A 20,825-nucleotide genomic window follows, 5' to 3' on the forward strand; every position below is an offset into this window, starting at 1 on the left:
TATTTAAGATATTTTCAGACCCTGCAGCATTTAGATGGATCAGCTGGCATCATAAAGACCACTTAAACTGGCTCATCTGGCCTTGAGGCCCTCACCCAGAAACTGGCTCTATGCAGGAGGTCACCTTCAACTCCTTATGATTTGATACTTGACCCAACCAATCAGCATTCCCCATTCCCTAAACCCCTGCCCACCAAACTATCTATAAAATTCTAACCTCTGAATTTTGGGGGAGCTGATTTGAGTAATAATAAAACTCTGGTCTCCTGCTTAGCTGGCTGTACATGTACTAAACTCTTTTCTGTTGCAATTTCCGTCTTGATCAATTGACTATCTCTGGGCAGGAGCTCAAGAAGAATCCATTGAGTGCCTACAATTTAAAGTTGCCATATTTTTATGTACTGTGAGACTTAGTGGTTCTGGAATGTTGATACTGAGAAGGATCTTGATTTTTTGGGTAGGTTTACAAAATGTTACAGTGAGAACTCAAACAAATAGCAACCAAAAGTCAACAAAATTGTCGCTGTGAATACAAAAATTTGTTTTATAAGACACCTATATATTGACCACCTGGATGAAAATTAATCTTTTTTTGGTATTCAAGATATTCAAGTTTGAAATAATATACTTTGGAGGCTGAAGAGGCCAGAAAATTAAAGGCAACTAGAACAAATATTTGTTGAGTACACCATTAAAAAATAAACAGTTATTTCCCCTATTTAGTTTATGAAAGGGATGCCTTTCAAAGAAGTTAAGGTTTTGTAAGCTGGAGAATGTTATTCTAAAGGAACACAACTCTTAGTGATTATTTGACATGCTTACACTATGTTGGTAGAAGATAATACACAGGAGCAAGCAAACTTGAAAGATGTTGCATATGAAGACAAACCAAAGGATTCAAGCCAATATTTTTCTAATATGGGAAGAGAGTACACATTTATGAACACTTCTGATGTCTAGATAAGGTGATGAAAAGTCAACACATGGTAGCATTGCCTGAAGCTGAGTCTATGCTGAAGAAAAAATTGATTTTCATTATTCCTGTCTGGCTCTTTAGCACTTCTATTAGGTTAGCTTAGTTTAGGTAAAAATTATAAATGATTCACTGGGGAAAGTGGCATATATGTGTGTATTATGTGTTCTAATGGAAAACAATGCCATAGACAAGTATTCAATGTGGGTAAGATCATGTATAGTATAGAATAATTCCTGCTACATTAATCACATGCTTTACACAATCTGGGGTAATTTTGAATGTTTCTCTCAGGTTTATCAATCAGTGAACTCAACTGCATACATTTTCTTATTCTTAAAACATAGCCACTTGGTTTACCTGAGATATCCAACAATTCCTATTAATTATGTTGACTGAGACTTCTAACCAACAGCATTCCTCATCAAGCCTAGCATTCCACAACCTACAAACTTATACTAATATTATACAAACTAAGCCTGATTTCATTCACTCAAACATCCTGTTTCTTTGTGAGTTACTGGTGGCAAGGATGTGCTCACTGACCAAAGCCCACCTGAAGTACTAAGGAGATGACAAGGGTACTATACTTGGGACTGAGAGTAGTAGCCAGTTGATAGAGGAACAACTTTTTGATTTTTAATGCCTTTTTCTTCCCCTCCCAGATACCTGTTGGTGGAAAAAACATGCTACAAATTACTCTTAGGTTTAGAATGACTCTTGCCACATAGTGGGTTGAATTATTAAATCAGCTGTAGTTTATCTTTGGCTTTTATCTTACTAGGAAAGAAGTCTTCCCTGTTAATCTGCTTAAAAGTGAACATTTGAGGGAAAATATAGAAAAATCAATAGCTCAAACAGGACTGTATTCCCTACTGCCTAACTACTTCCTAATAATTCCACAATTTTCATATGGTATATAGAAGTGTTTTTATGTGGTTGTATAATACTTCATAGCTATTCTAATTTTGATAAATGAACTTAGCAAAGACAATTTTATTGCATGCATTTTTTGCTACAATAGTTGAAATAATATGAGAAGATTTATGATCTGCTAAGAAAATTCACCTGTGTTGCCAAGCAAGCAAATAAAACCTGCCTGATTACATGCTAAATTAATGAGTTTTTAAAAATTAAAGGAAACAAAAAATAGATTTGAGCTATAAAAATGAATGCTATGAAATTATATGAGATAAATTTTGCTTCAAATGGATTTGATCCACATATGTATTTCTAATGAAAAAAATTCAATTAAAAGTGTTTCTTTTTTTCTGCAAATGTTATTGCTAAAAAAGCTTTAGCTTTCATTTATTTAAAACTTCAAAAGCATTTTTGATGTGTTATAGTTTAAGTCCTGACCTTTCGGTTAATGGAAAGTTCTCGCATAGATTTCAGTCAACCTGGCTCTTTGCTATGGAAATAATTGACAGAGCTAGGCCTAACATACACAGTTTGCTTGGGCATGGCACTTACCTGCTTGATTTGTGGTTACATTTACAGACACATACTGCCGGGCTCCTGGGCTCAAGTCGGACACTCCATTCACTGCCTCAATCTCAAAGGTATAGTTTGTGTGAGCGAGTAGATCCACCATCATGACAGAGGTGTTTTTCAGGCCGCTTTGCCGGGGAAGGTACCTGACATGACCGCCACACTCCTCACACACACCTGCATGGGAGTTGCACTTCTTGCATGCAATATAATATGACACGTCTTTCCTTCCACCAGTGTCAGCAGGCGGAATCCATTCCAGAAAGACACTAGTTTCATTAACATTTGAGATGGCATTCCGAGGAGCGGAGGGGGGTCCTGGTTTGCAAAGTAAAGTAAGAAAAACAAATTTTAAGATGATATTAATTAGGCATTATTTACCACATGAATTCCTGGTCTGAAGGAAAAAATAGATTTGCAATAAATCTTTTAAGTCATAATCTGTAGTTTTGTTTTCATAATTTTGTAGGAACAATAGAGGGGTTTATTCCCTATGGAAATGACTTAGCTAAGTAAAAGCAGAATGTTTTGCTTCACATATGTGTAAACAACTATTGAGTAAAATTATGGATCCACAAATATGATTATATAAAAGTATATATTTAAAAACTGGTGAGTTTCTTTGGGGATTGAACTGAATATTTCCTCATTGATGCTAATCCCTATAACCTACAAAGTAAACACGAAGTACCTACTAAGAAATAGGCATAGGAAAACAGAATTTTCAGCATTGCTCCTGACTAAAAATTTTGCAAGTTAAAAAAAAATAACCTTAGCTTGCTTCAAAATAGATTGCATATCTAATTGACACATCACCAACAAAATTTGAAACTCCCTATTCTATATCAAAAAGGCATTAGAACTTAAATAAATGGTCAAAATTACGATTTACAGTAAAACATATTTACAGTTACAGTTCTGCAATATTACAGTTCTGCAAGTTTTGAATTTTACTTAATTTAAAATCTGAAATTTATTTTAAAAATAACCTTCAAAGGGACTGCAATAGGACGAATAAAAGTGTTCACATTTTGAATGATCAATAGAACAAATTTCAAACACCAATAATCTACGAAAATAAGAAACGAAATACATTTAACTCAAATAGTTTCATAGAATCATAACGTGCTAGCTACTAATAGCTATTAGGAGTAAAACTTTCCTAACCACATGAAGTATTTTTGGATACTTTATTTTTTATATCTTTCTTAATTGAAGCTGAGTGTAGTTTTTAAAATATGTTTTATATTCAGAATCATCTTATTTCAATAAGATGAAATATTTCCACTAAAATATGAGTAATGAAATCCATGGTTAGAATTGCTTTATAAATGTCTTAGATTAAGGGTAACCATATCCTATTTGTAAATTATTTTAATTATTCCTGAACTCGATTAGCATAATAGAGATAAAAAAAGTTAATTAGATGTCTAACACTATAGTCAACATTTAGATATTTAGTTAAAACTTCAGTTAGCTGTTAACGTTATATCACCAGCTAAACGTATAATCTCAAAGAGAAAATACGTTTATATTTGTCACAGAGACAATTTGGACATTTCTCCTTACAGAGATTAAAATAGAGTATGATAGTAATTAAATGGTTCATAAGCATAAATTAAGCTCCTTAGGATGATCTGTTATCTTAATATGCATTGTCTGTTCTAAATATCAAAATTAACGATTTTTAACTAACATTTATTAAGTCATGACTTTTGAGGGATAGTTTAAAAAGTGATAAGAAAGCTAACTGATATTTAAGATTTAGCTGGATAGAATGTCATTTATTTATTTATTTATTTAGAGACAGAATCTTCTTTTGTCACCCAGGCTGAAGTGCACTGGAGGTATCTTGGCTCATTGCAATCTCCACCTTCTGGGTTCAAGTGAGTTTCCTGAGCCAGCCTCCTGAGTAGCTGGGATTAATTACATGGGCCCACCACCACACTCAACTAATTTTTGCATTTTTGGTAGACACGGGGTTTCACCATGTTGGCCATGCTGGTCTCTTAACTCCTGACCTCAAGTGATCCCACCAGTGTTGGGATTACAGGTGTGAGCCACCGCGCCTGGCCAAAATCTAATTTAAATGAAGGAACCCCTTAACTAAACACTTGACAGCTTTGAAAAAAAAAAAAAAAAAAAAAAAGCAAACTCCACCTTGACCATATTTATGGTTGAATCCTATGAATTTTGTCGTACCTGCCATCTCACATACTTCAATATATAATAGTCCCCTTTAAGTTGAAATAATTTCTTAAGATGGAAATATCCTGTCTATCATTGGTGGGCATTTGGCTTGTATTTGCTTTACTTGGCTATTATAAAACGTGCTGAAATAAAAATACATGTGTATGTATCTTTATAGCAGAATGATTTATAATCCTTTGGGTAGATATCCAGTAATGGGATTGCTGGGTCAAATGATATCCCTGGAAATACACGTATTCTTGTTTACTACAAATTTTAGCTTATTTAATAGTGCAATGTTACAGATAAAATGAAATTTAAGATAAAAATTACAGGCTTAACTTCTGAGAAATATATCTAATTTAGAACAATGTAAAGCTTTTTTTTTTTTAATTCTGAAACTGAAACATACTTGCATTTAACAACGTTCCTCTAAATCTATAAAAATTCATCAGAATCAGAATCCTCATTTTCTTCCTGACTCTTCTACTAACAGCTCCCCAGTATTTGAATGGGGGTACAAACAGCTTTAAAGTCAAAAGGAAACTCAAACTAAGTGAAACCCTAAAGTAGAGGTAAAAAGTAGAAGCTTGAACTAACATGCATCTACAAAAAACATGTAATGAAATTGCACTGTCCTAATCAAAGATAGGTCGAACTATGAGATTAATCCTTAATTTAAGCAGATTCATTTGACGCTAGATTTTATTTTTGTTTGATTTTTTTTCTGTAGGCTTTTAAAATTTGTTTCATAGATTTAAAAACTATGTATATTCTATAAAACAAAATTGAATCTGGAGCTATAAATTCAGTTCCAAAGAGCCAAAGCCAAAGTGAAGCTCAAGATCTTCATTTGAACACCTATCAAGCAAAAAGGAAATCATATGTAGTATTTGTGGTATTATGAGTGCAACTAAACATACACACACACTCACAGATTATGTATTAGAAAAATCTTATACATCAGTCCCAGTAGGTTTTTTTTTTTTTTTTTTTTGAGAAATACATACAAATTAGTACTCATTTGACAACACAGTATTAGAAATTCACATGCCAGGAAACTGAGAAATGTGAAGCCTGACTGTGGGCTTTGGTCCTAAAAAAGTGCTAAGCAGTCCTTGCCACCAAAGCACAGCTTCCTCCCTAATGACCCACCCCCATTCCCAAACCTAACAGATTTACAGAAAGGGAGGTTCACATTTATGCTGAAAAAAAGAAAAATCATGGGTAGAACACTTAAGAAAAATACTAATTAGAAAATTAATAAAATGTAAAGGGTAAATCAAAACACGGTTTTCTCTTTAATTTACAACTCTGTTGTCTACCCAACATTTTCCCTGTTACTTGGGCATTCTTTTGCTTTCATAAGGAAATAATTATTTAAATCTCCACTGCAACCAAAACACATCACATCCAATCATAGTTTATATATTCTCCATTCATATGTATCCTTACAAAAGTGCTTGTAATAATGGTATTTACCAATTTGAAGAGGAAATTTTTTTCACTAGTAAGCAGCTAACCCATAAAATCATCAGTCTTGGGATAAAAAGAATGGTCTTCACAATGTAAAGCTGATTAATCACAATGTAAAGCTAATTAATAGCAATGATTTAAGGATATCTGAAAATATATTTCACTGACTCTGAAATTTAGACATTACGAAATTCAGATACAATTTCAATTTGTGATTCTTTGATAACAAAATAATCTGCACTGCATTTTTAAATTTAGAGAGGGATACTAACATTTCAAGTTTTTATGAACACTTTTGAAAGCAGCTTCAACTTCCTGGGACCTAAAATAGTAAATCCAGGCAGTTCATGGAAATTACACAATATGAGGAGAAAGAGATTCACTTTCCTTCTCTTTCATTTTCTGTTTTTGTTTGATTTGCTACAGAACCTTTGCTTGTGGAAAACTCTGAAAGTATTGTCATCAAGCAAACAAATGTATAAATGTGTTACATTCTCAGAAATATATGGAAAACAAAATATTATGGAAATATATATATATGGAAAACTAAAAATGTTGAAAGATGTGGATACATCCACTGGAAATGTTGAAATTCAGTGTTCACTATTCATGTACTCTACTAACCATCAGCAAATATATTAAATAATAGTTAAGGACACTGACTAACAAGAAACATGACAGCTGCTTGAGAACCCTAGCAAAAAAATTGGTCTATGCAACTCTGATCTGATTCAAATCTGATTTGCCACTCCCAGTTCTCTATGTCCTTGAAATGTTTCATGTGTTCTTTTAAAATTTACTTTATCAGTGACTTTATTGGGGCAGGTTAGAACAAGATGGTGTAAGCTCCACCAGCTACATAATTATGTAATGAGAAAATTGGCAGAGGCAGAGGAAGAAGAAGAAAAGAAAGAAGAGAAGAAAGAAGAAAAGAAAGAAGAGAAGAAGAAAGGGAAGAAGAGAAGAAGAAGAAGAAGAGAAGAAGGAGAGGAAGAAGGAGAAGGAGAAGAAGAGGAGGAGGAAGAGAAGGAAGAAGAAAAAAAGAGAAGAAGGGAACAAGAAGAAGAAGAACACAAGAAGAAGGGAACAAGAAAAAGAAGGAGAAGGATGAGGAAGAAGAAGATGTTTTAATGTAAACTGGGAAGTAGATTATCAAAGTCATATTTGGTTATCATGAACACATAAATAAGCCACATTATAAAAGCAAAAATTCTGTATCTGTGTCTCAGGTGTTGAATTTGAAGTTAGGAAAAATGGATGCATCTAACATTGAGAGGTAAAGGAGACTCAAAATTTTTCAGTGCTTACTCAAACAGACTGAAAATTGGTGAAAACTATGTAGAGAAGATTAAACATTATGCCTGTTTTGGGGGAAATGTTAATAGAATATAACAGGCTCCATCATGTTGTTTCCTCAAAACTGGTGAAAGTTAGCATCACCAAATATCCATGGGTTTCCTTACTTGTGCATGCCATTGTGGGTGGATCAGACTCTCTCCTGAAATAATCCTTTTCACAGACACAAGAGGTTGAAGCTTCCTCATGGGTATAACTGTGAGGTGGACATTTGCCGCAGCTCTGGATGTGAGGTGAGGCTTTGAAGAACCCAGGTCTGCACACTGTCAAAAGAAATAAGAGACTAAGCTTTTCCCTGAAACAGATGCAGTGTTTGTTTTGTGAATAATGCCATTACTTTGACTAGTATACGCAGATTACAGATAACACAATCTTTGCACCAATTGCAATAATTTTTCATAAGCTTCTGGATCATAAATACCAGGTTATTCATTCAAATAATCAAATATTAATTTAAAGTACTTAAATATTTATGGAATGTACATGCTTGTAATGATTTTTATGCTACAGGAGCTTACAGGGAATTATATTGATAAAAGGCAAATACTTGTATGTATTTAAAACTTAAAACAGTGCTTTGTGTATGATTTTCACTTACTTTATTATTACCACAACTATGCTAAAGAGATTAATATTATTCCATGTAATGCTAAAATTGCAAGATAAAAAGTAGCTGCTCAAAATTTTTTATTGAATAATAAATAAATTAGTCAGTGCTAAATGCCTCATAAATTCTGTTAGATTGGAGAGAATGCATAGATGACCTGGTATATCAACCATATTATTTTGATTTCAGGAGGAGTTAGTTGACATTTGTTTTACATTTACTTCATTTTAGAACTTTTCTTTGAGACACCTACTGATTCAACATTTATTCTAACATCAGCAAGGCTTATATACTATACAAATTGTAATGATTTCTTAAGGGCAAACATTATGTCTTATTCAGTTTTGCACTTACTTATTCCAGTGTTTGAACACAAAAGGCATTAAAAGGGCTCTACGAAAGGTGTAAATGAATGAATAGAGTGGCATGAATATTATAACTTAACTATTTAGAATCACATAAAGAAAGTGTTTTCTGATATTTCTGTTAGTATTTCTAAGCTTATGGTCAGGTAAGTGCTCATGAAGTAAATCTTTATATCCTGTGGATTTCCTACATGTTCATATTATTCTTGTTTCTCAATAGCTAATAAAGCCAAACTTTAATATTCTAATTGCTCAGTATGTGTCACTTGAAGACTACTAAACTGGTGGTTTGAATGCTTTGTGTAGCTTACTTTACGTAAGGCTTATCAACTATGTTTTTCTATTTTCAAAGCTCACTACATACACTGAAGTATCATGCACATTTGCCGAAGCCCAAAGGGGAACTTGTATTTCAGTAGAAATTTCTGATAGACATAATGAATTGGGGCCAATTTTCATATGCTCTAAATGATTTCATGTTTTAGTAATCCATGCTAAGGCTCTCTGCCATCACCATGAATAATCAGGAACTGGCAAAATTGAGAAGGTATTCTTTTCAGTAGATCTAATTATAGTGATAGTAAAGCCTTAATGTTCTTATAAATTCTGAGAGAATGTGAAGGTATTTGAAAGATAAGAAGAGCTTTTTGATTGTATTAGGGACATTCCTGTAGTTAAATGATTAGGAGAAGATTTAAAATATTATTTTTCTTATAATAGGATTGCCGTAGCAGCCAACACCATACATAGCTAAGTTATTCAATTTTTCTTCTGTTATCCTTTTAGTAAAACCATTCTCTCTTTAAACACTATTTGCTTTCAAAGATATGAAGTATCAATTCACATGTTCTAAGTATTTGGAATTCATTTACCATTTATGAAACAAAAGTCATTTATTTTCTTTTCAATGCGTGGCTCTAACTTAAACACTTTATATTATATCACATATAACACTGCTGTTCAAATCCCCAAGGGAGCTTTGGAACTAGAAAATAATATGAATCAAAGTAAAAAGTAGATAAATGTATCTTTCTGTTCAGTTGAACAAAATAATTTCAGCAGGTATGGTGGTCCAGAAACTCTACTTGGACTCATTTCAGAGAGTAACAAGATAGACATAGCCTTGGCTTTAAGAATCTTAAAGGCATTCCATAAATATTATAAATATTATTACACTAGGTAAAGAAAAAAGAGCTATAGCAGTGAAGATATATACCCAATTTAACCTGGATAATTAAAAAAGACTTCCCTCAGGATGCTGAGTCTCTGCTGAAATTTGAAAGATTAGGAAAATAATTTGAGTTAGAGTGCATTAGTGCCTTAAAGAGAGAAATCATTTCAAAGGATCACATGAGGTGGAGAACAAATAGGGAGATGGAAAATACTAAAGAATTGATCAGGAAGGTAGTCAGAATAAAGTGGAAGAGACAAATTTACACAGGAAAGAGGGCACTGGGCCACTAAAACCTTATATCTTTTATCAGATATTTGGTACTTTTTCCTTTATAGGGAAAGAGGTCATTAGCAAGTTCCCCCAGTCCCAGCTTTATTAAGGTTTAACTGACAAATGAAAATGGAATATATATACAGTAACTGCAAAGTTATTAAGCCAGGGAATAATGAGATCAAAGTGGTGTTTATGAGATCATTACACAGCAGCCTAGGTAAAAATCAAGAACAGGGGCAAAGAGGTCTTTTGTTTCTATTGTATTGGTTCAGAAAGAGACAATGTCATTTAACCAGAGTAGTTCCAGCAGTGATCAACAAAACTAGGTGAATTCAAGAAATGAGAATGAGGTAAAATCAACTAAATTTCATGATATATTTAATGAGTTAGATGAATGAGTGGAAAATTATAAGAATGACTAGATGGTATTTGGCTTAAACATCACAGAAAATTCTGGCATCATTTTCTCAGAGAACAGAACAAGAAATGTGTTGGAGAAGATAATGAGTAATATCTAAGGTATTATTTAATTTGAGGTGGTTGAAGTAATGCAAACAGATGTTTAGAGAGAAAAAAAATTGTGTGGTGCAATATTATCCAAGAAAAAAATCATAAACTGTAATTATTCATCATCTTCAAAACATGACCCTGAATTCCAAGGGTCATAGAACCCTGCTAGACAAAGTTATAGTATTCCCTTTGTTAACTTCATTTCCAGCATCAACAGGATTATCTTGTAGTGTCTCCTTTTTCTTCAACTCCTTTTGAGCTCTGTTTCCGATACTATCAGCTGATGCAGTCATTTGTCTTGTGCTGACATAATAAAAGTGATCAAGAAGAAACTTTCTCATTTCCTACCACCAAATCTCCAAACCTATATGTCATGGTACCCATCCTGTCTACCTTTATTTCTATCAAAATAAAATGTATCCTTGTTCATATAAAATAAAAGTATGGGCATTTGAAGTAGCAACCCCCAATCTGCTCTCTGAGATGAAGCTTCCAAGTAGCTACAGTCTTTTTGAGATGCTCAAAAACAAAGCAAAACAAAACCAACAACAAAACTATCAACCTTACATGATCCCAATTTTTCCAGTTTTGTTCCACTTTCAGGATATGATTTCTTAAAATATTTTCCATACCTACATCTGCAGTTCCTCATTTTAAATCACACAACTACTCACTCCACTCCATTGAAACCCTCAATGAATATTACTTTAGTTAAGATTGCAGTTACTTTCTTGCCATACTCACTTCTTAGCAATATTTGACATGCCCTCTTTCTGGAAACTCCAGACATTTTCATTACAAAATGGTAGCACAGCCTGCATGTTTCCAAGTAATATTTAAAAGCTCTATAAAGGCTGTCTCCTACCACACTCATTGTCTCCACCCACACCAGTCTACTTAATTCGTACACCTGAGAAACTCTTCTCTGCCTCTGAACACTACAGGAAAAGCATTCTCAGCTAACAGACAAGAAACATAAATAAATAAATGTATAATCTTTTTTTTTAAAAAGAGCTTGTAGTCCAACAAGCTTTTTTCATTTAATCTGAAAGCATTTGGAAGACACTGTATATATAATTTGTTTTTTGAGAGCATGCTTTCTGACCATAACTGTGACAAGACATGTTTGTGTTGTCTGAAAAAATAAAAACCTTCTTCACACGCATAAAATTATAGTGTGGAATAATAAATAATAATAAACAAATCATGATAAAGAGAGGCAAAACTGACATTTTACATTTTAATTATGACAACATTTAAGAAATAATTATTTAGATAACGAATAAAGTTTATTTAAATACCAACCCAATATGTTTTATTAAAAATAAATTAAGCTTCTAGAGCAAAGTTGTTTCATATGATGTGTGTACATTACCTAAATATCATTTAGAAAACACTATGCCAGTAATTTGAGTTGGGCAAAGCGGAGTAGACAAAAAATGCACCTGATGTTGACATGTTTTATGAGACTATTGTGGCAACATTCGGGGGGAAAGAAAATCATGTTTAATAATTATTTCTACACATGCTTGAAGGCTCATGTTTTAAATGCAACAATTTCCATAATATATATGCTAATCTGCAATAATATAGGTTCTTTCCCTACTTACCCTTTAAACCTTTGAGCCATCTATTTAGTATGTCTCAGTGCAGGTAGTAAAATTTTATTATTATTATTATTTATTTTTTTTTTTTTTTTGAGACAGAGTTTCACTCATGTTACCCAGGCTGGAGTGCAATGGCACGATCTCGGCTCACCGCAACCTCCGCCTCCTGGGTTCAGGCAATTCTCCTGACTCAGCCTCCTGAGTAGCTGGGATTACAGGCACGTGCCACCATGCCCAGCTAATTTTTTGTATTTTTAGTAGAGACGGGGTTTCACCATGTTGACCAGGATGGTCTCGATCTCTTGACCTTGTGATCCACCCGCCTCGGCCTCCCAAAGTGCTGGGATTACAGGCTTGAGCCACCATTCCCGGCCTATTATTATTTTAATTGTGTAAAGTCTCATCCTCCTTCAATTTATATGAACATTGCAAAGAACAGAAACTGTTCATTTGATGATATTCATCACATGGAGCATAGTTCTTTGTACTAAAGAAATATTCATTAGTATTTATTGGTGTAAATACTACTTTTGTGTCCTTCTCTGGGTCTAAATGACACAGCAGAAACTTATGAAAAGCTGATTAACATGAATTATTTAAATATTAAGTACTGGTAAGTAAAAAGTAACATGCATTGCAGTCTTCACTTATGACTTTAGAAATTTTACACAAGCCACCAAAGTCTAGCTTTCCTATTGATCACTTCAGAAATGAAAATATTAATGACATATATTTTAAAAAGCATAAAAAATAAATCAAAAACATTATCATCAATATTCAAACAGAGGTTTTCACTTATAAAAATTGTGAAATTTGCTGTAAAATATTATAAGAAATTGTTTAAATGTCCTCAAAATTGCCAAAAAGTTATTAAACTGACAAATTGGATTGATTTTTCATAATATTTTCAATTAAATTACTTTCAATGTCTCCAGTATGTTTTACCCTTAAAGAGTTATTAACCTTGGGCTAACCAAGTATAGTTACTTCATAATTCAAAGTCAACACTCCAGAAACATGGCCACAAAAAAACTTTTAAAAACATTAATATACATGATAATTATGAATTTAGTAATTCAAAATATTATAATTATCTCCATTAGAATTAAAATATACAGCCACATGTTTGTGTATGTATATGCATGCTATACATATACATAATTGAATTAAAAATGCACAGGCTATTGTTGTTTACAATGTTCAAGGTATAATTAACTTTCAAAAGCATTGCTGGGATTTATTAAGTATGTTTTATTGAGAAAGACAGAAAATCACTATGAACAATGTTTATCTACCATACCTCTATCATCTGTGAATTATCAGAGGATTACAAGCTAAGCTAAGTGAATTATATTTATTTAATACATTTTTCAAAATAAGGTACTGAGAAGATAGTTTAATGTGGGTTTAACATATGTGTTTGCTAAGAAAAACAGCATAACACAGAATGCCATAAGGAAATTAGAGCTCAAAACATGCCATATTTTAAATACCATAAATATTATTAATTATACCAAAATTTAACATTGACAGCATTTTATCCTTGTATTTACAATGTTAGAAGTATAGCCAGAGCAAACAGGTAAGAGAAACAATAAAAGGCATCCAAGTAGGAAAAGAAGTTAAACTACTTCTCCACTGACAATGTGATTCTGTACTTAGAAAACCCTAGAAACTTTACCAAAAGGTTCCTGGAACTGATAAATAACTTCAGTAAACCTTCTGGATACAAAATCCATGTATAAAAATCAGTAACATTCTATATGCCCATAATATTCAAGATGAAAGTAAAATCAAGAATGTCCCATTCACAATAGCCACAAAAAATAAAATATGTAGTAGTACATTGAATCAAAGAGGTGAAAGATCTCTACAGAAATAACTACAAAACACTACTGAAATAAACCATAGATGACATAAACAAATGGAAAAATATTTCATACTTATGGTTTGGAGGAATCAACATCAATAAAATGCCAAACTGCCCAACGCAATGTACAGATTCAACACTATTTCTATTAAACTACTGATATCATTTTTCACAGAATTAAACAAAACTATTTCAAAATTTTGTGTTTCATATGGAAACACAAAAGGGCCCAAATAGCTGAAGTAATCTTAAGCCAAAAAGAACAAAGCAGGAGGCATTACATTACCCAACTTGAAACTATAATTAATTAGGTTACAGTAAGTGAAACAGCACAATATTGGTACAAAAACAGACACATAGACAAATGGAACATAATAAAGAGTCCAGAAATAAAACTGCACACCTACAGCCTTCTGGTCTTTTACAAAGTCAACAAAAATATACATTAGGGGAAAAACTTCCCATTCAATAAATGGTGTTGGGATATAGCTTGCTGGCTATATGCAGAAGAATGAAACTAGGCCCCCTACATTTTACTATGTGCAAAAATTAACTCAAGATAAATTAAAGATTTAAATTTCAGGTTTCAAACTACAAAAACCCTAGAAGAAAACCTAGGAAGCACCATTTTGGGCATGACCTTGAAAAATAGAATGTATGGTTAAGTCTTTAAAAGCAACTGCAACAAAAACAAAAATAAAAAGTGAGATCTAATTAACCTAAAGATATTCTGCACAGCAAGAAAACCTATTAACAAAGTAAGCAGATAACCTGCAGAATGAAAAAAGCTTGCAAACTATGAATCTGACAAAGATCTAATATCTAGACTCCGTTAGGAACTTAAACAACTAAACAAGCAAAAAAATAACCCCATTAAAATGCAGGCAAAATACATGAACAAACAATTCTCAAAAGAAAAGATACAATCAGCCAACAAACATAGAAACATGCTCAACATCACTAATCATCAGAGAAATGCAAATCAAAATGCAAATTGAAACCACAATGAGATACCATCTCACAAAGTCAGAATGGTGATTATTTAAAAGTCAGGAAACAACAGATGCTGGTGAGGCTGTGGAGAAAAGGGAAAGCTTATACACTGTTGGTGGGAATGCAATTAGTTCAGCACTCTGGAGAGCAGTTTGGAGATTTCTCAAAGAACTGAAAATGGTACTACTCAACCCAGTAATTGTATTACTGGATATAACCAAAAGAAAATAAGTCGTTCTGTCAAAAAAAAAAAATACATGTACTCATATGTTCAGTGAAGTACTAATCAATAGTAAAGGTACAGTATTAAATCGCAAAAGCAGGAATTAACCTTGGTGCACATCAATGGTGGATGGATAAAGAAGATGTGGTACATATACACCATGGAATACTATACAACAATAAAAAAGAACAAAATCATATCCTTTGCAGCAACATGGATGCAACTGAAAACTATCATCCTAAGTGAATTAATGCAGGAACAGAAAACCAAATACTATATAGTCTCACTTATAAGTGGGAGCTAAACTTTGTGTACTCATAAATATAAAGATGGCAACAATAGACATGAGGCACTACTAGAGGGAAGAAGGAGGAATGAAGTTGAGATAGGGTTAACAAACTAACTGTTGGGTACTATGTTCACTACCTGAGTGATGGAATCATGGTATCCCAAATTTCACCATCATATAATATATCCATGTAACAAACCTGTGCAGGTACCCCCTGAATCTAAAAGAAAGCTTGAAATTATTTTTTTAAATGTCTGCTCAGTATAAAAGTAGGTATTGTGTTAAACCATTGATACAATTAAAATGAATTTAAACTAGGAGCTCTAAAATTTGGCAACATCTCTTGAATTATTGCAAAAAGAAACAGGTAATGAGACCTACTTAAGAATCTAGAGTTAACTGGCTAACTTGAATATAAATTTAAATGATTGAAGACAATAAGGCTAATTCTAATATTAGAATATTACATTGGAAAAGGACAGCAATAATATTGATAAATACATTAAATCTCTATCTGTAATGTATTTTTAATTTATGTTCACCAAATATTGGCATAAATTCAAAGATGATATAATATTTATTAATAAAACATAAAATAAATTTGGTTACATATTTATTCATCCACAATATGTAACAAACCAGGGTTTTGTGCCATAAACTGTACTGAATATGGGATATACAAATATAATTAAGACTTTTTTATTGCTATTGTGCCATTAAATAACTTAGTTGTGTGGCATTAACTTATAAATTATCCGTCATATATTTAGAGATACATTAATTGTTTAATGGTGTTTAATATTAACATATACATTTTTGAAAAGTCATTCAAGACAATTTTAGTAACATTCATGTATGTGGTATACACACACACACACGCAAACACATACACACACATACATATATATACATATTGATTTAACCAAATTGTGGATCATCAGTAACAAATATATGTACATTTTGTTGTGTGTGTATATGTAATATAAATTGTAGTGTGTGTACCTAAAAATAAAATCATAAATAAAATAAAGCTGTGTAAAGTATTAGAAATTGCTTAGGATTATATTATTTTCACATTTTTATATTGCTAAAATTATATCTTTTATAGAGGTGTTTTATCACATAATATCATTGATTAATTCTAATACTAACTTCCTTCCCATAACTCAAAGAGACTATTACCTCAGTTAGCATTCAGAAAAAGGTAGAATATTTTTAAATTTAGTAAAAATGTATTAGGTACCAGGTATTACTTCCTGCTTTATTTTTAAAATGACAAATTCTATACCTCATTATCAGCAAAGTTAGAAAATTTTAGAAAATATTGAAAAAAAATATAGATAGCACATATTCGCCATGTAATCTAGGACAGAAAGTTTGTCATGTTCGAATGAAGTACACTGATTTTGATTATTATGCTTTTCTGAATTATTCACTGACAAATAATGTAGCCTCCTGATTAAGATAAATAGTTAAGCTGAACTAATTTCAGTTTCACAAGTCTAAATGCCAAGGGTATAGAAGAGTATTTACAGGAAGACATTCTTCAGTGACTTGATGGTGTATGCTTCCATCTTGACAATGTGGACCTGCTAGACATAAAGCTCATTTTGGAAGTGACACATGGCTTTTTGACCGTAGACTCTCATAAATCACAGTATTACCTTTTATGTTTTATCTAACTGAATCTTCACTGAAATAAAAGCTATATAATTTCAGCCATTCTTCAAAGGTTTATAGGAACAATTTGTATAATATAAATATGTATCATAAATAATAGAATTCAAGGTATCTTTCAAAGCAGAGTTGACTTTCCCCTTAATCACTGATTCCTTTATAGTACTAAGTTGTTTTAGATAATTTTACAATTTTATTTTAATTAAGATGATAAGCAGTTATTCTATCCCAAACAAATAAATGTGAATTAGTTCAGAAATAAGAGTACTTTAGTAGTAGTGTGTGTAAGAGCATATATATGTACGCTTGTCTATGTGCAAAACATTTTAAATATTTGGTTACATATTTCCCACTTCATCAAAAAATTTTAATTAGATAAAGATTTGAGAGTTGGAAAGAAGTATTTCTGCTGTCAAAATGAACACACTTGGAAAGAACACACTAAAAGGCTAGGAAAAGTTAGAATAAGCTGTGCTTGAATTAAGCATTACGCCTTCTCTAGTCTTAAACTTGTATTTCTTCTATTTCATAGACAAATAAAAGGTATTTATCTGCATAAAAGTTCATCTTGACTCAAACATACTATTTATAGTTGTTTTATTGTGTCATTTTTGTCTTATTAACAAATGGTAGTTTTGAATAGTCTTTCACAATTTAAACTCTTCATAAAAAAAGGATCCACTGTCAAAAAGTTTAATAAATTCAGTTTCTTGTGAATTTGTACTTTAGGAAAGTAGAAAATTAAATTAAATTTAATTTAAATTAAATGACTTTTCAATTTTAAGTGAAAATTTTCTGGCACCTTGCTTTACCATGTGTTCAACTAGTGAAAGCATAAAGCCAAAAATGTCAAAGGGTGGTTTGCTCACAAAATATTAAGAAAATGCACTCTCACATAAGTTTTTAGAGCACCTAAATTTAGCACCATGCCTTGCAAATTTTTTCAACATATTTTATAGGTTAATTGTCAAGCCAGAAATATTATGTCTTTTTCTTCTTCTCAAGCAAAATTAGCATTTATAATTATTTTGTAAGTTTAGAGAAAAGCCAGACAACTATGTTTTTAAGAGTGATTTAACCATGGGAATCTGTTTAAAGAGAAAAATCTGTGGATGAATCCTATCTCACTTGAAACCATGACAAAAATACTAGTATTTGCTTACTGATAATACAACATATATTATTTTGTCTAAATTAAAAGATACCCAAATTCCCCACTTATAGTTTTCTCTCAGCGTAGGCAAACATAATTTTTGTGTACACGTTGATTCAACGACATGACATTTAGGCTCTTTTACTTTGTTTCATATTAATATGATGAAAAATATAAACTAAGTACTCATGAAATAACCTCATATCAGCCTTTAGTTTTTCCTTATTACATGTGCTTTTGTGAACATTTGTGTTAACCTGAGTGTTTATTGTTTGATAGGTAGGATGCACAGTTTAACTATAAGCTGGACGATTTATTTTGTAATTCAAAGAAAAGCTTAATGACCTGTGTATTTGATTTGAAGTATCCATTATTTTAGATTCAAGTAGTGAGATCTGCCTTGATTAATTCATGTCTGTATGGTCATAAGTCCAACTATGAATCATTAAGTGAATATTTTGTGGTTAATGCAGAAAAACTTTCACTTAGGCACAAAAGCAACCAACACATTTGTTATAAAAGGATATGCAACGTCTTGGCCTTGGTTGCTAAGGTGGAAATAATGCTTTCTGTCATGAATATTTCTACTTGTACCATTGGACATTACGACTCAGTTTATTAACTCAGAAGAAAATCCTACCTATGTGACAAAATTATATTCCCTTTCATAAAATAAAAAAGTATAATGAACTATATGCTATTTTTTGAATAAAGAATAAAACCATTACATGTAGTATAAAAGGCATTCATGATTACATATTCTCCAAGCAACAATTAAGACAAAAAGAAAAGTTATTCACCAGTCAAGTTAGAGGATCATTGCCCAGGTTGTATATGATGTAATCAAAATATTAACAATGCAGTTCCTTTTAAAGCATAGATAGTTAGATATAGATAAAGTTTGCACACTGTAGTTTGACTTAAAAACAGAAAGAAATGTAAAAAACTACCCCAGTTGTGAGAACATCTTCTTGGAGTAACATATTTGTGTCTATGAATATAAATATAGTACAGGAAGTATGGAGAAAACATTGGGCACACTGTTGCTCTAAACTAGTTTTCTTCAAATTGTATGCTGAGAATTAAAACGAATCAAGTCATTTTGCAAATGTTCAATGCAAATCTATAAAATGTTCCTCTTTTGAATTGAAAATCTGTAAATTAGCAAAACCAACTAGCTAATGACATTCATTTGGTAAAAGCAGTCATCAATTCGCCCCTATTTTTCAGTGTGCAAGTGTCCTACTGGGTCTCAAATTAAACGATTTCACATGTCAGCATTTAGGAACATACTTTTTAACTTACAGAATAGGAAATTTATTCTCAGAATAACTGAGTAAAGATTGTCCTGTAATAACATACCTTATCTCTAAAAGTATATTTTGTAGTATTACGTATTATTTATCTATATTTAGTTAACTGGTTGACCTGTTTAATACAATCATTACTACAGAAATATTCAATTGCTCCCAGCGTTTATATTTATGTCCTAGGTATCTGGGGATATCAGTTTCAAAACACAAATGAGTCTTGTTTTTTTTGCAGCAGCCAGAGAGGGAAGAAAAGGAAGCCAGAAAAACAATAACTCTAAAAGGCTGATTATAGGGATGGTTAGAAAACAGTGTCCTGATTTTCTAATATGGGAACTTAAACTTTATGATTGTATCTTAATCCAAATTAGATTACATTGTTAAGCATACTCCTTTTCCATTGTTATTTTATGACTACTAATCTGCTACCATTTATCAGAACATTCCCACTTTTGTGACCCTATGACAAAGCAATAATAGTACCAGTAGCCACACTAATAAAACAAGCTGACATTTATTCAGCATGTTCACTAGTGCCAGTCAGTGAGTAAAATTCTACACAGATGCAGATCATTTCATAAACATAATCATCATACGAAGTGAGTAGTAAATTTCTGTTTTATAGGTATAATGCTAGACAATATGACTAAATTCTTAAAAGCACTAAGTGAAGAACCTGGGAGTTCAGTACAAGTGGATGCAGTAACACAGCTAAGCCTTCTTACAAATGTTCTAACCATTGTAGAAGACATTTCAAGTCTATCCTTTGCAATTTCGGATAATACAGACTTCTATTAGCAAGACTTTAATTCACTAGTTTTTCTTAATTACTATATTCTCCATAGTGTTTGTTCTTAGCTCTTCCAGCCCATGATACCACACACTATCTTCTCCTTTGGTTATGAACTTTGAGGTCACATAGACTTGAATTCAATATTAATAAGTTTATATTTTTTCTATATGAGCCTTGACATTTCCTTATCATAAAATAGTACCTCTCTTATGGAATTTCTGTGAGGGTTTAATCGGAATGTGTATATGTGTGGGTATAATTGCTGGCAGCAAAAGCTAAGCACTCAGTAGCTCTTTCAAAACATTAGAATGGTTACGACGATTAATTTGGCAATGGTCATTGAGGTTTAGCTGCCTCAGTGTCTGTCCACTTCAATACAAAACTAATATCTCACAATCACTGCAGAACTGAATACAACTGTGGAGGCAACTGACAAATGCTTGACATAATCCACAAACATGCTAGACTTGTATATGAAGCTCAAGTATATGTCAT

At 32.1% G+C, this 20,825-nt stretch overlaps 1 protein-coding gene across 7 annotated transcripts in view; it reads right to left on the reverse strand.

The window, feature by feature from the left end:
- Window positions 1-20,825, reverse strand: part of EPHA5 (EPH receptor A5) — a 353,202-nt gene that overhangs the window by 163,400 nt on the left and 168,977 nt on the right. For 4 of the 7 annotated variants that reach the window (XM_032259284.1, XM_032259282.1, XM_032259283.1 and 1 more), the window contains exons 4-5: window positions 7,594-7,749; window positions 2,447-2,782 (exon numbers count right to left, since the gene is read on the reverse strand). The exons of 1 other annotated variant lie outside the window; for it this stretch is intronic. In XM_032259284.1, the coding sequence (XP_032115175.1) occupies window positions 2,447-2,782; window positions 7,594-7,749 (492 nt within the window). The remainder of the gene's footprint in view (window positions 1-2,446; window positions 2,783-7,593; window positions 7,750-20,825) is intronic. 2 more of the 7 variants (XM_032259285.1, XM_032259286.1) reach the window with 1 other exon arrangement.

The sequence above is a fragment of the Sapajus apella genome, unplaced genomic scaffold (genome assembly GCF_009761245.1).
Source record: "Sapajus apella isolate SASKATOON/1434 unplaced genomic scaffold, GSC_monkey_1.0 scaffold108, whole genome shotgun sequence".
Classification (NCBI taxonomy): domain Eukaryota; kingdom Metazoa; phylum Chordata; class Mammalia; order Primates; family Cebidae; genus Sapajus; species Sapajus apella.